We start from the raw sequence: 21,902 nt of genomic DNA, 5'->3' as shown, positions 1-21,902 counted from the left end.
ATTAAAGTTTTTAAGGGTAAATATAAGACTTCTTTATTTTTTAATTTCAAAAATAAAAAAAATATAAATAATCTATAGTTTACAATATTCAAATGTCAAATTTTTTATTTTCTTAGTTTACGTGCTAAGGAAAATTGTTAGTCAAAATGAATACTATAGGCATAAGGCAAGCCCCGAAAACATGCAAAATCTTACAAGAATGACCTAGACATTCTCCATGAGATGGAAGATTCTTGATTCTCGAGATGGAACTTTGGAAGATTCTTGCATCGGCTTCGGAAAGGGAGTTTTGTTGGCATTGTGTGGGCCGCCCTTGAAAATGTTTTGAATAGTATGTGCATGCCTATAGCCCATAAACATTCCCGATTCTCTACAAGTCACGCCATCTTTCTCTCCAAAATGAGCATCATTGTTTTCCAATGGCTGGGAAGGGTACGATTCCTGGAACGAAGGGTTTTGTTTGGTGGGATCTGGCTGGCTGCAAGTTGAAGCGTCACGAGAGGTGGTGCATGTGTAAGCATGATCATCCGATCCAGCGCCAGCAGCGCGCACAACAATGCTTATACAGAAGGTTTCCTGTGCGCTGACTTTGACAGGCTCAGAGATACAATGAATCGGCCATTACCCAGCACGTAGCACTTAGTCACTGCATATAATTCTATATTACTACTTCGGACGACCCTTTTAATCACTAGCGCAGCCTCATCCTGGTCACTAGTGCTCAGAGACAGAGTAGAGAGATAGAGAGAGCGCGAGCGCCCCAGCCACCACAGCTTTGATCCCTCCAATCTGCACTATCAGCTCCCATTTCTCCGGCTCGCATCAATGGCAGGATCAGCCCAAGCAGCAGGACAATGGACCTCGGGCTTATTTGATTGTTTCTCAGATTGTAACTCATGTAATTCGCGTCATATCATAATATAATCTTGTTAGGCCGTGATATTGAATTAATGCTTCTGATTACAATTGTCTAATACGCTTCTCTTTGCAATCATATTTAGGCTGGTTGGCTTACTGCTGTCCCTGGGTGGTCGTCGGACGTTTGGTGAACATTCTGGATGCGGGGCATACGTGTACGTTAGATAAGCTCACGAGACCATTATCGTTGTCGTTCGAATTTTGTATCGCCTATATTAATGCATAGTTTCTGCAACGCCATCATGGTCGTTGTCATCACTCCTTTAAATCTGCAACAGAATTGCAGCTAGCGTTGATGATGATCATCGTCACCGTCGTCATTATCATCATGCCCGCCTTCCTGACTATCATCTTTCAACAAGAACGTGCATGATGTTCATGATGCATAACGACGACGATGACGACGATGCAATCAACGGTAATATAGACGTAGTACGCATGATTATCATATGTCTGCAGTAAACTGTAGTTATAAGTGATGGTCCGTCGTCCCCACGATGCAGTTTCTCTATGTATTAAGGTACTGAAATTCTATACGGAATGGATATATTTGATCGTATGTGGATTAACATGAAATATGATGACGGATTATTCATGTGCGTGCCTGCAGCTTGTATTGTTGGTGGCTGCATATACTGCCTGCTGGCTGGTTGCGCGTGCTGTTACACGAGCGGGTACCGTGGTAAGCTCAGAGGCAAGTTCGGATTGCCCGAAGAGCCATGCAACGACTGCTTGGTGGACTGCTGCTGCCAGTGCTGCTCCATCGCCCAAAACTATCGGGAACTCCAGAACCGGAACATCGACCCATCCCTCGGTAAGCCATATATTCCTATCGCGAATGACTGTTTATCATACTCTCAACTAATACTCACGGCAAACTGCGCTTTAATGTAAAATCACATCTGATAAAGCCCTCCAACATTTAAGAAAGAACGTTTAGAACTTTGAACTTCTCAAAAGTTTTAGTTGTAAAAATAGCAAACATATGCAATTTGATTTAAAAACCCCTTCAAAATTTTGAGCTACAGGTTATTATATTTGTCACTAATTTTTCTTTTTTATGAACAGTCCTCTCAGCTGCACTATAAGTCGCACTAAGGTTCATCTCTACTTCATGTCACATCTAACATTCCAAGCCAATTCCAACCTCTCAACTCCATTATTAGTCGCTTTAAGTTCCATCTCTGCTCTGCAGGCCATATCTAACATTTCAAGCCAATGCCAACCATGCTTACATCCTCATGCAAGCCATCAATCTTTGGAAAAACATGGGTCGGATGAGAATAGAGCAGCTGCTACTTATGAGAATGAAAAATATTTGTAAGCATGGTTTGATAAGTTATAGTGTCACATAGTTTGAGTTAGAGCATCCCAAACACATAAAAAGAAGACCAATGTAGGACTAGAAGGATTCATATTTGCTTCAAAAAAGAAAATCAGATTATGACCTCTAAAACAAGGTGTATAGGTTTCCAAATGGATGCATCACATCTTCTCACACATATATGGTGATATAATATACATCATGAAATTGCTTGATGTGTGGGTCAAATCATTGGATCTCTTGTTATGAACGTTCTTTTTATGTGGTCCAACTCACGTAAAAACAATGAAATGAGGTTTCACCAATTTTTAGAGTAACACGTAACCAAAATATGTATGCACATAGCTTATCTCTATTGGGTACTTGTCAAGTCAAAGAAATTTGAATTGTAGATTGTATTGAGAACCTTTAGAGATTACAAAGAAAAGATGTTTTTGCTAGAGAGTGTGCAAATATACATGAAAATCCCACATTATAGGACTTGTTTGAAGCATTCTGTACAAATATACATGCACATTTTTTGGCCTAGATCTTGGATGTCTCACATACCTCTTTTCTTTTGATTCCATCCCCTTGGGGTCATAGACTATTCTAGCTAACTACCTTATCCTCATAATTCATTTGAATTGTGGGATATTGTACATATTTGTATGACCACCCTACTAGTCTTGAACACAAGAGTCATGAGGATTAACTAATTGCTTATATCATACACATTTAAAAAGACAAAGTAAATGTGCATACATACTTAACAATCATGAATATACTCTAATGAATGACTATACATAAGAACAACTGTGCATCGTGGGAAAGCAATTGGCTATGCCAAAATTTGATTAATCTTAGTTCTTTGTAGGTTACGAAGCTGTAAAGGCCACATATGAAGCACCACAGGGACAATTCATGCAAAAGCACTAAGCTCTATGGATGTCAATTAGGAGACATTTCTTAGTCCATTATTTCTATATTATTTCTAGATGATTTCTCAATTTCTAATCTTTAAGTTCCAAAATTTTCTTTCTTTTCTAGATGACACTTACACCTTCACCATTCAAAGTTTCTTTTGTAAATCGTTTCTACTCTAATCCACCTTATGTGTAATTTTAGCTATATGGTTGACTATATACCTAATTTTTTGAAGATTGAAGGCATGAATCTTATTGCTCCTAAATGTGAGGACAAAGCATTTTGTTATTTAGTATTAGAGAAAAATAAAAAGCATTATCGTATTAGACATGTATGTGAGTTGTATGTGTTTTGCATAGAATAGTTTACAAATGAGAAATGTAACAAAAGTGGTTATGGATATGCTAAGAGCTAAACTGAACTATTTGCAAAGCAATATTGTTTGGCCTTCCACATGTATAATTGAACCCATTATCATGTCATATGTGGAGTGAGTTACTTACCAATGTTTCTATAGACTAAGAAGAAATCCACTTTTTTTTTTGTCACCTTGAATGTAGTGGTTTTGAATGGAGAGGAAAAATCCACTTTTTCTATAGACATTATAAGGGAATAGGGCTATAGGTGGGCAAATAGTCACATTTTTTGAGCTAGGAAAGAATCATCTATCGTCGTGTTGCAAGGATTTTTCCTAAAGGCTCAAACCAAACCAAGGATGTGACACATGGATTGGTTTTGCAAGGTAAGGAAGTGACTGGTTTTTTGCCTTTTCATAGGGTGGTGAGAGATGGATTTAAGACACACTGTGCGGGATTTTGAGCATTTTTTGTAGATCCATAAGGTGCTTTTAGTGGAAATTAAACATTTAAAGCTTCAAAGTGGCCATTGGTGGAAAGCATTTGAGACATATGATGCACATCATTTTAAAGATAGAGGCAAAATGGAGTACCAAGTCAAGTCTACAAACAAGAAAAAAATATGAAGCCATCATTTGGACATTAATTAGGCATGTTTGGAGGTAACCTTAATTTATGGAGAAACATAGAGTAGGTAGCCAAGGAGGCCAAAAGGCCCAAAAATCAAGTGGGCATGCCCAACTTGAAGGGGCACTTCGATAGACTCCAAAGGGGTTCAAAATTTTAATGCACCTAGTCCTTTTGAAGAGAGGAAGAAGGCAAAAAAAGGTTCATAGAAGAGAAAAATGTAATTTTGGTACTTGATTTCTTGTTTTCCTCCTCACATATCTTCATTATTTGACATTTTTAATTACATATACAGAGCCTATTCTCTGATCTTTACATGATGATACCACTCTCACACGATAAATCGAAGAAATAGGAATGCTAGTTTTTCAGTATTTCTCTATCCTCTACATTTTATTCTCTCTCTTTCCTTCCTTTCTATGCACATAAATCATGTTTCTATGAGGGAAGGGGGATGGGAGTGATAGAGGGAGAGGTGAGAGTGGTATGAAAAAGAATATTTGTTGTACATTGCTAAAGTTCATGGAAGATTTTCCAAGTGTGTTAGTGGCTATCTCAAGCATCATCGGCCTTGGATTCCATGCCACTGAGGTATCATATTACAATGCATAATCAGTTCAAGTGTAAATGCTCTAATTTTTATAGTAAATGAAATTAAAATTAAAAATACTTTTACTAGTGGATAAAACATATTTAAAATTAATTTTTAGACTTCATATTTGATGTATGATATTTTCAATTAATTATGAAATAAATATCCAAAAGTAAAATAATAATAATAAATATGAATAATTATTAGTACACTAAGAATAAACTAAGAAATAAAAAAAATAGAGGACATCACATATTCATTCTCAAAATATCAAAGAACAAGTGTTTGTATATCCAAATATGGCGGTTTAGTAGTACGAAGTGGGCCTTGATATCATTCGTTTATTGTAAGTGTGCCAAATGGTTGAAATTCTTATAAATATTACTGAAATGGATCAAATTTTGATGCATATCATATATAGGTTTTTCTTGTGTTATTTGTTTACTCAAAGGTAGCATGAATTGGGATATTGTCCTTGAGTTTGTGTAGCAATGCCGCATATCATTAGAGCACGTTCATGGAAAAACATGGAAAGATTGTTTGCTACACTTTCACATTGTATTATTCATTTTAACAATGCTTGGATATCTTCTATTCGCTTATGCATGCAAGCATTATTCTGCACACATTAACGTAGAGCACTTGTTTTACATTGATCGAGTGTGTGAGGAAGATTCAAGCTGATTAGTCACGAGGGTTCAATGATTAAGTTGTGAGAAAGAGTTGAAAAAGTGTACTAATTTGTGACAAAGATGAGGACTAGTGGGTCAAATCCCTAACTAGGTAGTGCGCTTGTGATTAGAGGCAATAGCAATCAGCCAAGAAGGAGCCTGTGTTACATTTATGTGGTGTAGTAGACACCTTATGTTGGGCACTCCTGCTTGGAGTTTAAGATAAGTAGTTAATTGATTGGCTACAACACAATATGTTAATGTTTTGAGAGATTCCTTCGAGTGATAGTTAGTCGCTCATGGCCACAAGGCTGCGGGGTTTGGTTATGTGAGGCTCGACAATGAGCTTAGAGTATGAGAGAACTGCTATTGGGCCCATTTTAGATCCCAACAAGTGAATTTGGCTTGTTTTAGCAACTAGAGTTTTTTTATTTTCTAGGAGATAGTTCCAAGGTTTTCTCCCATTACCTAGCAAGGTTTTTCTTAGATCGATAGATATCTATTGAAAAAGTTCTAAGTTTCTAGGATTTATGTAAAGACCATCATTACTATATAGCGTTCAGCTTGATATATTGGCAATGGGTTATATATATCTTTATAGACTCATTCATAATAACACCAAAGACTAAATATTATGTAATCATCGTTTTATGATAGAGAGCTTGGTGGCTTGGTATCAACCCATTTCTTACTAGGATGGACAACACTAATTATATCCTAGGGTGACCACCATGGGATGCACCTTGCTTTGATGACCATGACAACATGGATAGGATGCTAATAGCATAGATTTATGTTGAACTAGTAGCATGATGATATGGCAAAGTACCACCCTAAATGCAGAACTAAACATGATGGAAAAAGTGAGTGGATGAAAAGCAGATAAGTTTACTTTTAGAAGAAATAAGCTAAGTAAGAGGAGATTCAAGACCAAACACTTTTCCCATAGGAGAAGGACAATAAAGTTATGATTTAAAGAGGGATTTACTTAACAAGAAGATGGATATAATATATGGCCATCTTATGGAATTGTGCCCTAGGTTAATGACTTCATCCAAGATACAGTGGACCCAATTGAAATGGAACCAAAAAAAGGAATGATAAGTGTGAATAATGTGGAGGATCTTTCAAATTTATGGTTGTTGTGGAAGCTAGCACCATAGAACATGCATTGAAATGATGCACATTGATGGTGGTAGTCAAGTGTGTGATTGCACAAGCTTGTGTACAAAGTTTGAATTTGGAAATGATAACCCTTTCAGGATTACAAAATAGGCTTGCCAATCATCCAAATATTAGATTCTTGAGTGTCATCCAAGACTTAAGAGGAAAAGTATTTGCTATTTCTACAAGAGGAAACTACAATGTGTTGCTTGCAAAGCTAGGAGCTTTTTCATTAATATTGTAAAGATCATAGTTAAGAGTAGGTATTGTTCTCCAAGATTGGGCACAAAGCCTTATTATTCTCTATGATAAGAAGGGCTTGAGGAAGAAGTTAAATATGGTGACCAATAAACCATTGGAGGATGAAAGTAAAGAAAAATAAGTCATCCATATAAGAGAAAACTGGGGAAGAAAAAATATTAAAATTTGAGGTTGATTTTGAATATGAGATATCTACAATCATATTGAACAAAATAGAACATATTCATACCCATATAATAAAAGAGGAGGAAAAATTAGATAGTAGATCAAAAGAGATTGAAGAGCTACTAGAATTAAACGCCCTTTTGGCCAAAAAGAAAGCTTTGATAGAGACAATGCTCATTACTTACTTCAGTCCTAACTCAAGATAAGAGAAAGGCATGTGGAGGTATGGTTTGTAAGTACATGAAATATTTTAGGGTACAAGGATGAGTGATTGCTTCTAGAGTTAAAGGAGGGAGCTAATGTGATATATCAAAGATTGAGCTGCTTATTGAATGAGCAAGTGATAGTTCTCGTGCAATAAATTAATCTTCAAAAGCAAAATATTGCAAAAGGTGAGGTAGAGAAAAAGAAAGGATGATCGAAGAAAATTGAAGGGTGCCAAAGGCAAAACTCTCCATATCATGGTTAAATTTAAGAGAGCTTAATGTGTTAATCTAGGTTATACCACACATGTACAAGGTACTCATATAACACCTCTAATATTTGGTGAGAGCCAAGCTCATTGATCACGTGCAAATTGTAATATCATCTAGAGTGACATTTAGAAGACTTGCAAGTGATTAGAAGGTTACAAGAAAATTCTATTCATTTTTACTTTAAAATTATTTACAAAATCCAACATGCATGCAAAATGAAAAAGAAATAATAAAACTCTAGTGGAAAAAGCATGAGGGTATAAGACTTAAGTAAAAAACCCTAATATATTTAGTGTGTGTAATTTGAATAGAGAGCTCATTCTTGTGTGTAGAACATTGGAGCTTTCACTCTTCTTCCTTCTTTTCTATCTTCTTAGTTACCATTGGTTGAGAGTGAGTGAGCACTAAGAGTTAATCTATAGTTAAGTGAGAAACTTGGGAGGGTGAAAATTATCTTCTTCTCTTGCTTCCATTTTCTTGTTTTCCTCTAGTTGAAAGCACAATTTGGTGGTACAAAATGTGATGTCCTTGACATCACATGGCTTTGGTGAGTTACGTATAGAATAAACCATATTCTGAAGAAATGTGGTGGTACAAAATGTGGTGTCCTTGACATCACATGGCTTTGGCGAGGGGGGTTATGTATAGAATAAACCATATTGTGAAGAAATGAAATATTTACATTAGAAAAGGAAAAAGGGGAGGGGGAGTTTTAAGGACAACCATCCCTTATTCTCTTTATGGCATTATGCTCCTATGGCTTTTAATTGTGGGGGGTGACGACAACCTGTTAGGAGAGGACGGGGTTAGTGTGGGTGGGGGTGGAGGGGCACAAGCTCTCTCTCTCTCTCTCTCTCTCAAATGCATTTTCTATCATGAAATGTAGACCCTTTGGATTTAGGGAAAATCAAAGACTCCCAAAGAGATATGACCCCACCATAAATAGACTACCCTTTTGTGCAAGTAGAATGCTTTGCACCCATAGTGTATAGAGAGCATGGGGAGTTCAATCATAAATATATGTATGTATAAATGGATTCAACATAAGGGATTTTTAAGTTACCTTTTTTACACATTTTTTACATACAAAAAGGTCTTGCATAAAGGACTACTTACAAATTGAATTGAAAAGTGTCATGTTTTATTAAGGAAAAATTTACAGATAAGGATATTTACAAATAGGCCTTGAATGCACATGATATAGAGGGTATACATATAGTGAATTCCTTGGGATAGAGAACATGAATATGTGTAGCTTATGTCATGAAGCCTTTGACTTATAAAATTAACATCCTTCACAAACATCACTTGGACATGAGAAATGTAATAATATGTATGCCTTCTAGATTCAATTGTCTTACAATGCATGGCTTCAAGTCCTTGAGACATCTCAAAGAGATCTAAACATAGCGCACTTGTAGGTATACACCACAATAGAATGGTATGGTAGAAAGGAAGAACATGATTATTGTGAAAGTAGCAAGGGCAATTACGAATCAAACGTACACACCCTTGATTTATTGGGCTAAGGTAGTATATAATGTAGTCCATATCATGAACAAGATACCTATAGCTTTGATGCATCATATGTCTCCATATGAGAAGATGTATAGCAGGACACCTACAATTGCATACTTTAGGGTGTTTGGTTGTGTATGTTGTATACATGTCCTTGATGCTTTGAGGAAGAATATGGAACCAAAAGCTATTAAATGCATTTTCCATGGCTATCTAGATAAGAAGAACGGCTACAAAAGTTATGATCCTGTCACTAAAGAGGTTCACATAAGCAGGGATGTGAGATTCATTGAGCATAAGTCTTGGTATGTAAAGAAAATTCTTTCTTAGGTAAGTTACTCATGAATATATGTGTGCATCACGTGGGTTCAAAATAATGTATTTTTAAAATATCATTTTTTACATATAGAAGGATGTAACATAAAGGGGTTATTTATAGATTGAATAGAAAAGGGTTATATTTTATTCAAGAAAACTTCATAGATAAGGATATTTATAAATAGACTTTGAACACACGCGATGCAAAGGATGTACATATAGTAACTTCCCCGAGAGAAAATTGCAACAGATAATGGTCAAAGAAATTAGCATATTGAGGATATGTCTTGACCTCAAGACCATGAGGAGAACAATGGTAATTATAGGAGTGGCAGGTTAAGGAGTGCACAAAAGAGGGTAGAGATTGTACAAGGGAAGAAGCCTATGGGTGAAAGTTTTGAGGATGATTCTATGGATGATGAGTTTGGTATACCACATATAAGAACTCTAGGGATAAAGAGTGGAGGAAAGTATATTAAACCACATGTAATAATGTCATCTAGTGCAACTTAATTGAAGAGATTGGATTATGAAGAGACATTTAGTGTAGTGGAGATGATTGTAGTGAGATCGGTCATTGCAAGCTTCTATCAATGGCCAGAAATTATATCAAATACATGTGAATAATGCTTTCTTGAATGGTACATTGGAGGAAGAGTTATACATGGATCGGAGAGAAGGGTATATTCACCATAAATATCCACATTATGTGTGCAAATTGAGGAGGGCATTGTATGGATTGAAGTAATTACCAAGATACTTTCTTAGTATTGAGTTGATTGATACTCTGCATGGAGTTTGGTTAGTGCAAAGACAATACACATTGGAGATACTAGAGAAGTATGGAATGATAAGATGTAAGCTAGTGGGTACACATTTGGATCAAAACATTAAGATGGTGGATGATGGATAGTATGTGAAAGATGTTACTATGTTTAGAAAGATGAATCTATCTAACCATTACTAGACTTGACTTGAGTTACTCAATGGGAGTCATTAGCCATTTTATGCAAAAACCATGTAAGTCACATTTGGATATAGTCGAGTCTTGAGATATGTGAAGAAGATAGTTAGCTTTCAAGGCTTGTTCTACGAGAAAGGGATCAAGCCTACATTGTTTGGCTATAGAGGTGCAGATTGGACAATAAGCATTGTGGATAGGAGATCCACTAGTGGATATACATTCTCATTTGGTTTAGCCATGGTAAGTTGGAGCAGCAAGAAGCAACCTACAATTACTCTATCTAGCATAAAAGTAGAGTATAGAGGTATTGCATTGGCAGCATGTGAGTAGACATGGTTGAGACTGCTACTATGTGATCTGGGGATAGAGATAGATGGTGGAGTTATCACATATTGTGATAACATAAGTAGCATTATGTTTGCAAAGAATCTAGTCTACCATGCAAGGATGAAACATATCAAAGTGCACTACCACTTCATCATAGAGAAGATTATGGATGGAGAGATAGACTTGGTACATGTCAAAAAAACCAACAACCAAGTCATGTACATATTTATCAAGGCACTAGGTAAAGATAAGTTTTACTTTAGGAGTGTACTTGGGGTATTACATTTGCAATCTCATTTTGAGCTTGAGGGAGAGTATTGAGAAATAAAGCAAATGATAAGTTATAACCTATATATGTAAGAGTCCTAAAAAAGGTCAAAAGGCATTTATCTCTTTAGAGGATACTTGTGGTGTATCAGTTGAGAATGAAGGAATAAGAAGAATGGATATGAAGAAGAAGAAAAACTCTTGAGCCTCCATATCTCTAGTCATTGCTCCCTTTCATTGCATATCCTTTCCTATTCTTGTCACCTATTCAAACTAAAGCTCTTTTTTGAGCCATTGTATATTCTCACTAACCCTAAGACATTGTAACATTCATTGGCTTACTCCTAGATGAGCTTCCACCTCATTTACCTCTGTATCATTACATGGAATTTTCTATTGGAGCTCTTGAAGGTGCGCTTTGTCACTTTAATGTGATCCTCTATGCACTTGGCCACTACATTTGACCCCTCATACCTCAAAAACACCTCCTTCTTTTAGTGGATCAAAGTCTTTAGCTGATAACCTATTCAATATATACTTGGTCTTGTCAAGCATCCTCTTTTAGCATTGGCCTGAATTTAGTAATGAAATCACAAACTTCCTTGCATACCCAAGCTCTGTCTTTGTGTAAACGTTGCTCATGTATTATGTCAAGTGAGGCTTCTTCTCAAGAGGGACACCAATTTGGGAGGCACCATTTTCCCTTCTCCATGTCTCAATCTTCCATTCCAACCCTGCTAGCTTGATTTTGCATATTTCAGCTATACTTTTCTCAAACTTGACACATGCTACTTTGTGGCTAACAGTCTTTTGTCGTAGCATGGCATCGCTCAAACATGCAACATCACACAAACTTGGTAGTGATCTCACCACAAGATGGGGGTTCTTGATACACCTTATGGAAAAGCAACTTGTAATCATCTGCCAAGCAAGGGTGCATGTGATTCAGGTAGATATTTGCACCTTTTTGATGGATGTGCTTGAGGATTGTCAGCCACCGGTCTTCAAGGAGGGCATCACTACTTAAGTTCTTTGGAAGCACCCCTTCTAGACTTAGGCCATACTCCTCATGCGGCTCCTCTATTATATAGAAAAATGCTCAGTTGTGGGTACTCTTCCATTTTATTTTTCATGAAAACTGTCAATTGATACTCTCAAGTTAGACATGCCTTGGTCCTCTTTAAGAAAATTAACAATGCTTATTGTATAATGATTTTGGAAAAAGAAGAAATTTTCAAGTGCTCAAATGTATGTGGACAAAGAAAAAACATCTATGATGCATTTGGTGTTTTGGTTATCCTAGAAAGGTCCAAAACTAGACATCCCCTACATACTCTAACCCTTCAACCATTTGCAAAACAAGTTCTTACTAAAAGATCATGCAATAATGTTTCTTTTTAATGTCACCATTGACTAGAACTAGTGTATGCATGCATAAGTATGCATTGGAAGATTTGACATGCAGCACACCCAATGCACAACCATATGTTCTAGAACTAAGAATATCTAATGGTAGATTACATGAAGTCCTAAATGTGTAAAACACAAACCAAACAAAGTAAATCCCAAATAAATCCATAACACGGTAGCTCTAAAAACCAATAGCCACAAAACAACGTACATGCTATGCAAAAACTCAAGTAGCTCACACAACATAACTTAGGCACATGCAAAGTAACAATGTGGAAGCTCATCTCCTTGAGGAGTTCCCCATGTGTAACTTATAGAATCACATAAGTATAAGGGAGGAGGTTTTTTCCAAAATTTGCATAAATGTGTAGATTAGGGGTAGGCCTCCATTAGCTCACCCCTCCAACAAAAGGGGGGGGGAGGGGGGGGAAAGAGGGTTCAATATATTCCATAGCCATATACATCCCATATTAGTAGTATTTTAGTTATATCTCCCTAGCCACATACATTCCATAGTATGACACATACACTACCCTAGGAGACCTCTTATCACTCATTAGGCATTCCTAATCCAACAATAAGTAGTGGATGCTAAAGAAGACCACACTCTCAACCAAGAAAAAGATAGTATTTTAGTTATATCCCATATCCACATACATTCCATAGTACTAGCAAAGTAGGAAATATACACTACCCTAGGAGACCTCTTGTCACTCACGAGGTGCTTCTAATCTAACATGCAATGGATCCTAGAGAAGATTGCACTCTTAACTAAGACAAAGATAGAAGTAGAAACCTTATGGGGGACAATCATTACAAGTCTTGCTACAAAGCCAAGCCTCTAGAAACATTTCTTCTCCAACTTAGTGACATTTTAGCACAAAAAGAGTTTATTGAAAGCCTCATTTGGCTCCTTTACATTGTTCATGTTCTCATATTTTTGTATTAGGTCAAGATATTGTGTGGATTTGACTACATTTAGAGTTACATGAGCTTGGAGCAATTTGCAAAGGGATTTGATCATGTTAGTGTTGTGTTTCATCTTACAACTATAAGAAGGACATCATCACGATTGTTAAGAATTTTATTATATCTAAGGGCATGCAATTGGTATGAAAGAGCCGAGGAAATGAGAAGAGTTTGAGGTGCGTGCAGGATGAGTCCCAACATCTAGATTTGATAATCCATTTGTGCAAGCATGGATGTTGCCAATCATGAAGCTTCATATTGATGTTTCAATATCACAATAATAAGAAATGCAAGAGAAGAATAAGCAAGGGTTTTTTCAATCAAATGGATAGCCCAAAAAGGATTATCAATGTGTAGAAAATACTCTATGGTACTATCGTACATTTCAAAGGATATAGAGAAATTCTCATCTATCTTTTCTAAGAGTATATTAAGATCAGCTAATCCATAGAGCTTTGACCTGGGCTATAAAAGGTTGTCTATAGATGCTAATGGATCAACATAAGAACAAAAGTTGGGATGCCATTGGCATGCATGAAGCCATGGATGGATATAACTCATTCTTCATGGGAACAAAAGCTTCTAAGGCAATGTTGGGGTATTAAAGTGAAAAACATTTTGAGATGTGGATTTTGTTTTGATGTTGAATTGGACACTTTGGGTAGCCCCTTTTGCTCTATGGCTCAAGGCTCGAGACAATAGCCCTATTCAAAAATATGTCTAAGATAGGGAAGATCTGCTTTAAAGTTGTATTGTTGTTTGGCATCATAATTTAGTTAAGAATGTGGATTAATTATACATCTATGCATAAATCTAATGATGGCATGCTTGATTTTTTCTAATGAGGTTGTAGACTAGTGGTTTGAGGTTAGTTACATACCAAGTTAAATCCCACACCTAGCCTCAAAATAGAAAACTAACTTCATATCGCACTAGTCGTGTCCATCTTAAACACCAAAGGAGTCATGGCCTAGTAGTAGTCAAAGCTCAGCCTCTACGCTATTGACAGGGCTCAAACCTTGTCATACACAAATATATATTTTAATAACAAAGATATTGTCCTATAGTGATTAGTGATTGAGTATGGATAAAATCATGGGTGGGGGAGATCCCTTTCCCAAACTTATCCACTCCTGATAAAAGAATACCAAATAAGATCACCATAAGTCACTCCCAAAGGACATTTCCAATTTTGAAAAAATTGTCATCCATTGTGATGTATAATTGGTGTGAGTATAGGTTGAGTATTGTGAGTGCAAGAGCTCAAACCCAGAGTTTTGCTTCCTCCGTGACACATGTTGATTCACATCTAAAGTTCAAGGTCTTTTAGTCTCTTCACATTGAGTTTATATTTTTAACACACATGCATTGAAAAATATATCTTTCTCTCTCCCCCCTTTCTCAAAATTTTTCTTTGTCCCTCCCTCCCTCCTGCCTTGATTGCACTGAATACTGCTTGAACTACATGCTTTTGTTCTTCTCCATATTCTAGCCATAGCTACTTTTGCCATAGTTGTGCGCCATAGTAGCTTGTTCTTCTCCTACTTGTGTGGACTATTTGTGCTACCTACTTGACATCTCTATCGTAAATATCTACTTGCTTGGACTATCTACGTTGCTTATTTGGGATATGAGGCAAATTGTGGAGATGGCTATCATCAAGGTAGTTGAGAAGAAAGAGCCCACATGAGCAAAGGTTTTAAGGCTGCAACCAAGAAGAGATGATGTCTATAGATACTTTTTTGATTGATATGTTTGGACTTGTTCTTATTAGAAGCTACTTTATGGAGTGCTTTTCAATGACTAGAATATTGATGTCCAAGGCTATGTAAGCTTGGACGTGATAGCATCATTCAAGTTTGCATATTGTTACCCTACCAAGTTTACTTGAGTACTGTTTTGCAATCACACAAAGATCATGGTTCATAGCCCTTCCATACATAGGCACAAGTTGAAGTAGTGCAGTCATCGTCCCTTTGACAAACTGAGATCCCTATGAAGCCATTGTTGCAATTGCCACCATGGTGCTCTCTCACAGATAATCGAATATAAATCTCATGCTTGCCACTGATGTGTGCCTTGGCACCAAAAATTATGACTTTCAGATGGGAAAATACTGGTGGAAGTATCAATGTTGTTACAACTTGGAAAAAGCTTCAACTAGTTGCAAGGGATACTATGGCTATTGAGAATTCCCATGACATTATTTTTCATTTTGTAAGGCCATATGGCCAAAGAATAGTATTAAATTTTGCATAATATATAGGGGAGTAGGCTATTGCAAGACATCATACCCCTAAAACATTTACAAACAAGTTGCTACTGAAGACAACCTTTTATGAGCCACATCTTCTCATCTTGATAGATCCTCACATAGATCATCAAGCAGTTAAAGATGTTTCCCTTGGAAACATTCCAACCATTACCTTTTTTGATATGGACTCTTTGGTGAAAACTGTGGATATTGGAAGCCCCACAAATAACAAAGGAAATCACAATAGTGGGTGCTTGTTCTAGTCGCTAGCTCACATGATGTTGTAAATGAGGGAACACTTTATCCTCAATAGCAATAGGATGTGATGTTGGACCTCTTGTTTTATTGTGAGCCTAAGGACACCAAGGATTGTGAAGAGGAGGATGTGTAGCTCAGGAGTATGATCTTGCAAAAATTTTAGTGCCTCCAATTTCTATAGTAGCTCCTAATCAATGGCCATAAGAAGTAAACACTACCACAAATTGGGAACTAGAAGTAATCTATTATTGTAGCTCCTACTAAAGAGTGGATAGCTCAAGAGCTATGGCAGTTGGTGTCTCTGGATGGGATGTAGTAAAGCTATGCCAATGGTGGGATGTGATATTGGACTTATTCTTTTATTGTGAGGGTGTGAGAAGGCCTAGGATGATCGAGAAGAGGAAGGTTTACTTAGAAGTATGCTTTTACAGATGTGGGAGCTTTCACTCAACCACCAAGACCCATGGACCGCTTATTGTTTCAAGCGTTCCAAGCCGAGCACTAATGGCTACCTCTCACATAGCCGACGCGCCATCCATATCTATGGGTGTAGTGAGCTTACCTTGATGCCGTTCGAGTTACCTCCTCTCCCGCGCACTCCGATAGCTCCACGATCCAAGTGCAAGCTTCAAGCAAGCTCCATCCTCAAGCTCCACGCTCCAAGCTCCATTGTCGTGAGCAAGACAAGAGAAGAGAAGAGAAGAGAAGAAGAGAGGAGAAGATGGAGAGCTTCTCCTCCTCGGTCCCTCACCCTCACACACTCACTCCCTCACACTCTCACACTCCCTCTCTCAAGCACAAGCTCAAGCAAGCAAGAACAAGAAGAAGAAGAAGAAGAGGAGAGCTACTTTTGGCCACACACAAGAATGAGCTTCTCATTCACTTTTCAACTTTATATACAAAACCCTAAATCCCTTTTGGCCGGTCATCCCCTTTTTCCCTTTTTACATGGCCGGCAATAGCCTAGGCCCTTTTTCCCATTGTCCTTCTATCTTCCTAGCTTCCTTTCCACCGCTCGTCTACCTTTACAAATTGTACGGGTGAGAGCCCGGCACTCTTTTACAAGATTTCAGGGTGCGCCTTTTTATTTTAAAATGCGCCTTTCCCCTTTTTCCTTTGCGTTGGACTTTTAAGGTTGCCCTTGTGCTTTTGGCCTTTTCTCCTTTTCTTTCTTTAGTCAGGCTACCTTTTTTCCGTCTTTGCCCTGCGTCTTTTCCACTTCTTTTTGCTTTCTTCGTGTTGGAGTTAACATTACCCCCCTCTTAGACGAGTGCCAGTCCCATGGCACTCACCGTCGTAGGTAGCAGGCTGTAGCATGCACCGAAGACGTGGGTGACAAGGACGCCTGTGGTTTCCATGGAGGAAGTGGTGGTGGTGTGGCAGGAGGTCCTGGGGGCCTGTTGGTGGCCAAGGTGGCTGGTGGAAGGTTGTTGGAGTTGGTGGTAGGGCTATGCTGTGTTGGGGATTGCATTGATGGCCAGCACAAGTGTTGGCTTGTTGGGGAGTCTGCACATGACGATTCTTTGCGGGCTTGTCGGATGGTAAGGGATAAGCATTCAGGGTTGGGTGTTGATGAAGAGCGAACGACACTTGCGTTGAAGTCTTCAACACCTGCAATTGAAAACCTCTCCTGTGGTCTCTTCCTAGGGGGTAGTGCTAGTCTTCTTATCGTGCACAAGACATATTTTGATTAGTTTGGGAGATAGGTCGAACTCTAAGTAATCTTGGAGTATTGTCTTGCACTTGACCCAAACCGTGTATATGCTTTGGTGCAAATAGTATGTGAGTGCTCGTGAGTATTTAGGTTATACTTAGTTAGAAGATTGTCGACCTGGTTCCTTGTATAGCAATGGGTTAGTGTAGCAAGGGGCTAAGTTGATGGAAAAATTTGTCGATGAAGATGGGAAAAGTACACTTGAATATTGCTTGAGACATCATTATGGTCTTGTCAAGGCCATGTAGCATAATTGAGCTCCTTGATGTCTTAGCTTTTGGTAGCTAGTGACTACTCGTAGAAAAGTATGTTGTACTTGTCCAGTGTCTTTCATGCCTTGCTTACCACTATTGATTATAATGGCATTGAGATGAGTGCGAGAGAATTGTGCAAGTGGTTCAGGGTGACAAGTCTAACCATAGGCGAGGTGAGCTCCGAGGTATGTCCTGCCCTTGATGTGCCCTGAACAATTGTGGGGGATGTACAAAGGGCTAGGGGATTAGGGACGGAGCCAGCCGACCAAGGTCACTGGACATACCTAATTTGAGGACCCCTAGGTGCGGTGCTGTGATTGTGTGTGCTTTTTTCTTTTTCTTTTTCTTTTTCTTTTTCTTTTTTCTTTTTCTTTCTTTCTTTCTTTCTTTCTTCTTCTTTCTCTCTCTTTTTTTTTCTCTTTTTTTTTCTTTTTTCCCTCTTTTTTTTTGGTGGGAAAAATGAATACAATCAATGCCATACATTGAGGCTGTTAGCCTTTCATTTGGATTGAGAAATGTTGGGATCCAAAGGCTATGAAGGATGGATATTACAGAGATGATTGTGTCACCAGCCTTGATGCTAGAGGAACTGTTGTTGAGATGAAGAGATACACTTGAGATTTTGCAAACCTCCTTGCGACACACTCGATGTTGGTACAAGTGAGGTAGCCACTGTCGTGAGCCAACTATAGAGTTTTACCCAGAAAGAGAGCGTGTCCCATGAATGTGCTGTGGACCATGCGATGGGGGTGGTTGGCAAGGGTGCTTTCGGCAGCGTGGCTTTGCCGCGGCTCGTTGTGGGGTTGTGGGTGTTGCGGTGATTGGGCATTGAACATTTTCGCACAAGGACCTGTATTATCCTGCATCCACTTGTCACTTCATGAGAGCATATGCATTGTGTATGCCGCAAGTATAATAAACCAGTGCAATGCAGGGAGACATCACTTATTTGAATTCTATGGTGTTGACTAGACATTTCTCACCTGTGCTTGATTAGCTTTTTCTTTTGCTAAAGGTGTAGTATATATTAAACGCAGATATGATAAGTTCATACAAGTCAGTAACATGTCAACACTTAACAAGTCGGGAACACTCAACCATTTAAAACAAAAAGTCCTGGCCAGTTATCATTTGATAAGCCCCTTATGCATTATGGGCTACTCGATTTGTACGAGGCGGGGCGAGTCTGGATGGCCTAGTTATTGGGGCTCTGCTAGTGTGGGACTCCCGTGGGGGTGAGCAGGGAACATGTCGGCCGGGATATGAATGGTGTAATCCTGGCTCGCTACCGTCTCCAGAATTTCTTTAAATAATTCATTAAATTCTTCTCATTCCCGAGCTGCCCTTTCTGCCTTTGAGCGTCTGGGGCCCGAGCGGGAGCTGGGAGTGCGTACCACTAGTGCTGCGGCCTATTACGGGTTTCGAGTCTCGACCTTCTTGACTCGAGGGTTCTTCGGCCTTCGCCCTGGGCAATGTCGCTTAGGGCCCCGCTTCTTGGCATACCTCTTGATGGTGGGCACATAGCGCTCTGGTGGAGGGGCGCGTGCCACATGCTCCCGCCTTCTGCGAAGAGCGTCTTTACATGCTAGATCTCCATGATTCTCCATGCGTTCCGCCGCAAAAGGAAACCTACAAGACACAATCCAAGGGTTAGACCTTGATATAGGATACAACTATTTACATGGAAGGGATTTTAGTGTGGTTTATGAAGCGCATATGACAAGAAGGGGAGGGGTGAGGCATGCGGTGTTTGTTGTAGGGGAATGGTCCCCATGCTGACGTTCGCGTTGCCTCCAGTCATTAGCGGATATTAGTTTATGCTAAGTCGCGTGGACTGGTTGTCGTGGAGTGGGACAGGGCACTTCCTCGGGAGGATAGACCAAAAGGGAAGAAGGTGTATAGGCAGGGACTACACCCTGTCTACACCATCAGAGTTGTTGGTCAAGGTCTCCTATGGCGGCAATATGGGTTGCATGCCCTTCACTTGGAGGTGGGGCTGGTTGCCCGACTTTTAAAAGTGTGATGTGAGGAGGACCTGAGGAGCTTAGCCTGTCAAACCCGACTCTTCTCCCTGCACTTGACTATCATTGCTTGTGTGTGTTGATTTTGTTTATACATGGTGACACAAAAATCAGTGTTTATTTATATACATATCCATGAATCCATGTCACATCACGAGGATAACAACCAAGTGTAGAACTCGGGGTTGTACCGAGTGTGGCACATGCATCTAGTATTCGTGGCAGCTGACTTAATACTGATAGATATTTTGCCACGTCGAGCAGCATGGAACCTTGACCGAGTCTATTGGCAATATGTAACTCCTCCTCAATGAGAACCTTATCAATCAAAGGGCCTTGTAGCCTAGTCCTAGCTAAGCCCGTATCCCGAATGTCAGTGAGCACTCAAAGGGAAGTTGGTGCCACGTAGGTTGGGTCTCTTTGAGACCGCCATTTGGCCAATCGCTCTTCTGAGACCGTCATGATCTGAGCCCCTAGTTCGGCCATTACGACGCGGCTTTCGCACCAACGCTGCTCAAATTGACTCTGGGCTGCTGACAGTCGCTTTAGTAGCTCTATGTCTACGAGATTTGGTCGGCAGAGCACTTCATTGAATGTGATGGTTAGGCACAGTTCGTCAGCCTCCTCGTCAGGGATGAGTCGCATATGTTCATGCAGGAGCCTGTCGTAGTGCCCGTTAAGATGTTCTTGTTCTTCCCATGATAGAGGAAAGGTCAAGTAATCTCCAAGCTGCTCCTTGGGGATCGTGCCCATGTCCGCAAGGACGTAGACACGCGCGACCACTTTGAGCTTAGCCTCCAACTCAGTTAAGCATTCTGCGACACTTCTATGTTCAACGAGGGCTTGCTCGGTTGCTATCTCATGCAAAGTTCTAAGAGTTTCCTTAGGCTTTAGCATCGCTGGGGGCTCAGGCCTAGATGAGCAAGATTGGTCCACACTAGGTTTTCTTATGCTCTTGGGGTTCTCACGTTTCTCCTGAGGTTTTTCTGTTATTTCGTCATGGTTCTTCTCGAATGTGACTGGTATAGATTTGTCACCCTGTTGTGACAGCGTTGTATCTACTCTTGATTGATCAATGCGAGTTCTATCGTCAGTGGATAGAGTGTTGCAAGCAACTATTGATGGCAACTGTTGCTTTGGTTTGTCAGAGCACACAGAGGTGTCTAAGGTTTCACCGCTATTAGGAGAGGCATCAGTGGGTTCATTGGTGGATGGACTCAATGCTTTATTCATTAGCTCTCTCGTGCCCTTCGTCTCAATGTTCTTGGGGTCCACAACCACCTGCAACTGTTGTTGTTTTCTCTGCTTTCTCCTCTTTTTCTTGGTCAATGAAGGTGCCTCTCTCGACGACTCAGGACCTTGGGCTATATCGACCGTTGATATGCTTGGTCGGGCCTCAGCATTTCCCTTCTCTAGTGTGTCCTCATGGGACACAGTCATGGCCTGCTAAATTGCTTTACCAAGATGTGAGGGCACAACTGCCTCCCTTTTCAGGGAGTCTAGCTCTTCAGCCAACTCCCTTGCATGTAACTCCTCCAGCCTAGGCTTTAGGCACTTTGGAAGTGCTGGAGTTGTTAATGAAGTTGGTTGTGACACCTCCTTTACAGGTAAACCACTAAGGACACGTTCCGCAAGGGGCATTGTCACGGCCAAGGACTGTGACTGCTGTGATCCCTGATTGGAAGTAGTGGTGGCTAGTTCAATGGACTGGCTACCATTGGTAGACTGCAGTGTCAAGTCCCTAGGCAGATCAGAAGTGGTCGTGCCTTTTGTTGCCCTTTGCACCTTCACTTGTGTAGGTTGAGCAGTGGCACGAGGCTACTGCTGCCGTGCTTCCCATATCAATTTAGGTGAAGAGGATGTAGGAGATCTGGGACTCCTACGTGGGCTTGGCACTGACTGGAGAATTTGCTCGTGATTGCTAGACGATTCTGTCATTAGCTTTGTTGAGTGATCAACCTTATCATGAGCAATGTTGTGCCAGTGGTGCCCATTATCCTCTTCGGAGGTCAAAGGCTCCTTGGGCACTAGTGGGCCTTGTGCACGCTTGACAGTTACCTCTGATATCTGCTTGCTAAGTACGCCAGGCTGGGGATCTACTTTTTGATAGGCCATGTTTGGTTTCTTGATTTCAATAGTGAGGGGCTCGATCACTCCAATATTTTTTG

The 21,902-nt window shown here is 39.6% G+C and overlaps 1 protein-coding gene and 1 pseudogene across 2 annotated transcripts; both read left to right on the top strand.

Annotated features, from left to right (window-relative positions):
• The first annotated feature begins 510 nt into the window (after nt 1-510).
• On the top strand, nt 511-3,362 carry LOC148033447 (cell number regulator 10-like). Of its 2 annotated transcripts, none has more exons than XM_087682302.1 (4): nt 511-898; nt 1,002-1,073; nt 1,529-1,732; nt 1,987-3,058. In XM_087682302.1, exons 1-4 carry the CDS (start codon nt 826-828, stop codon nt 2,004-2,006), a joined length of 369 nt encoding a protein of 122 aa, XP_087538428.1. In that variant the 5' UTR covers nt 511-825; the 3' UTR covers nt 2,007-3,058. The 2 variants fall into 2 exon arrangements, with proteins under 2 accessions (XP_087538428.1, XP_087538427.1); XM_087682301.1 differs by lacking the exon at nt 1,987-3,058 and adding an exon at nt 3,099-3,362 and having other exon boundaries at nt 519-898.
• An 11,892-nt stretch (nt 3,363-15,254) lies between these two features.
• On the top strand, nt 15,255-15,949 carry LOC148033446 (small ribosomal subunit protein uS2 pseudogene; annotated as a pseudogene).
• Nucleotides 15,950-21,902: the final 5,953 nt, after the last annotated feature.

This window comes from Lygodium microphyllum, chromosome 7 (genome assembly GCF_053477565.2).
Source record: "Lygodium microphyllum isolate KBCC chromosome 7, Lygodium_microphyllum_v1.1.10, whole genome shotgun sequence".
Lineage (NCBI taxonomy): Eukaryota > Viridiplantae > Streptophyta > Polypodiopsida > Schizaeales > Lygodiaceae > Lygodium > Lygodium microphyllum.
The sequence above is the reverse complement of the archived record's forward strand: the minus strand, read 5'-3'. Positions and strand labels throughout refer to the sequence as shown.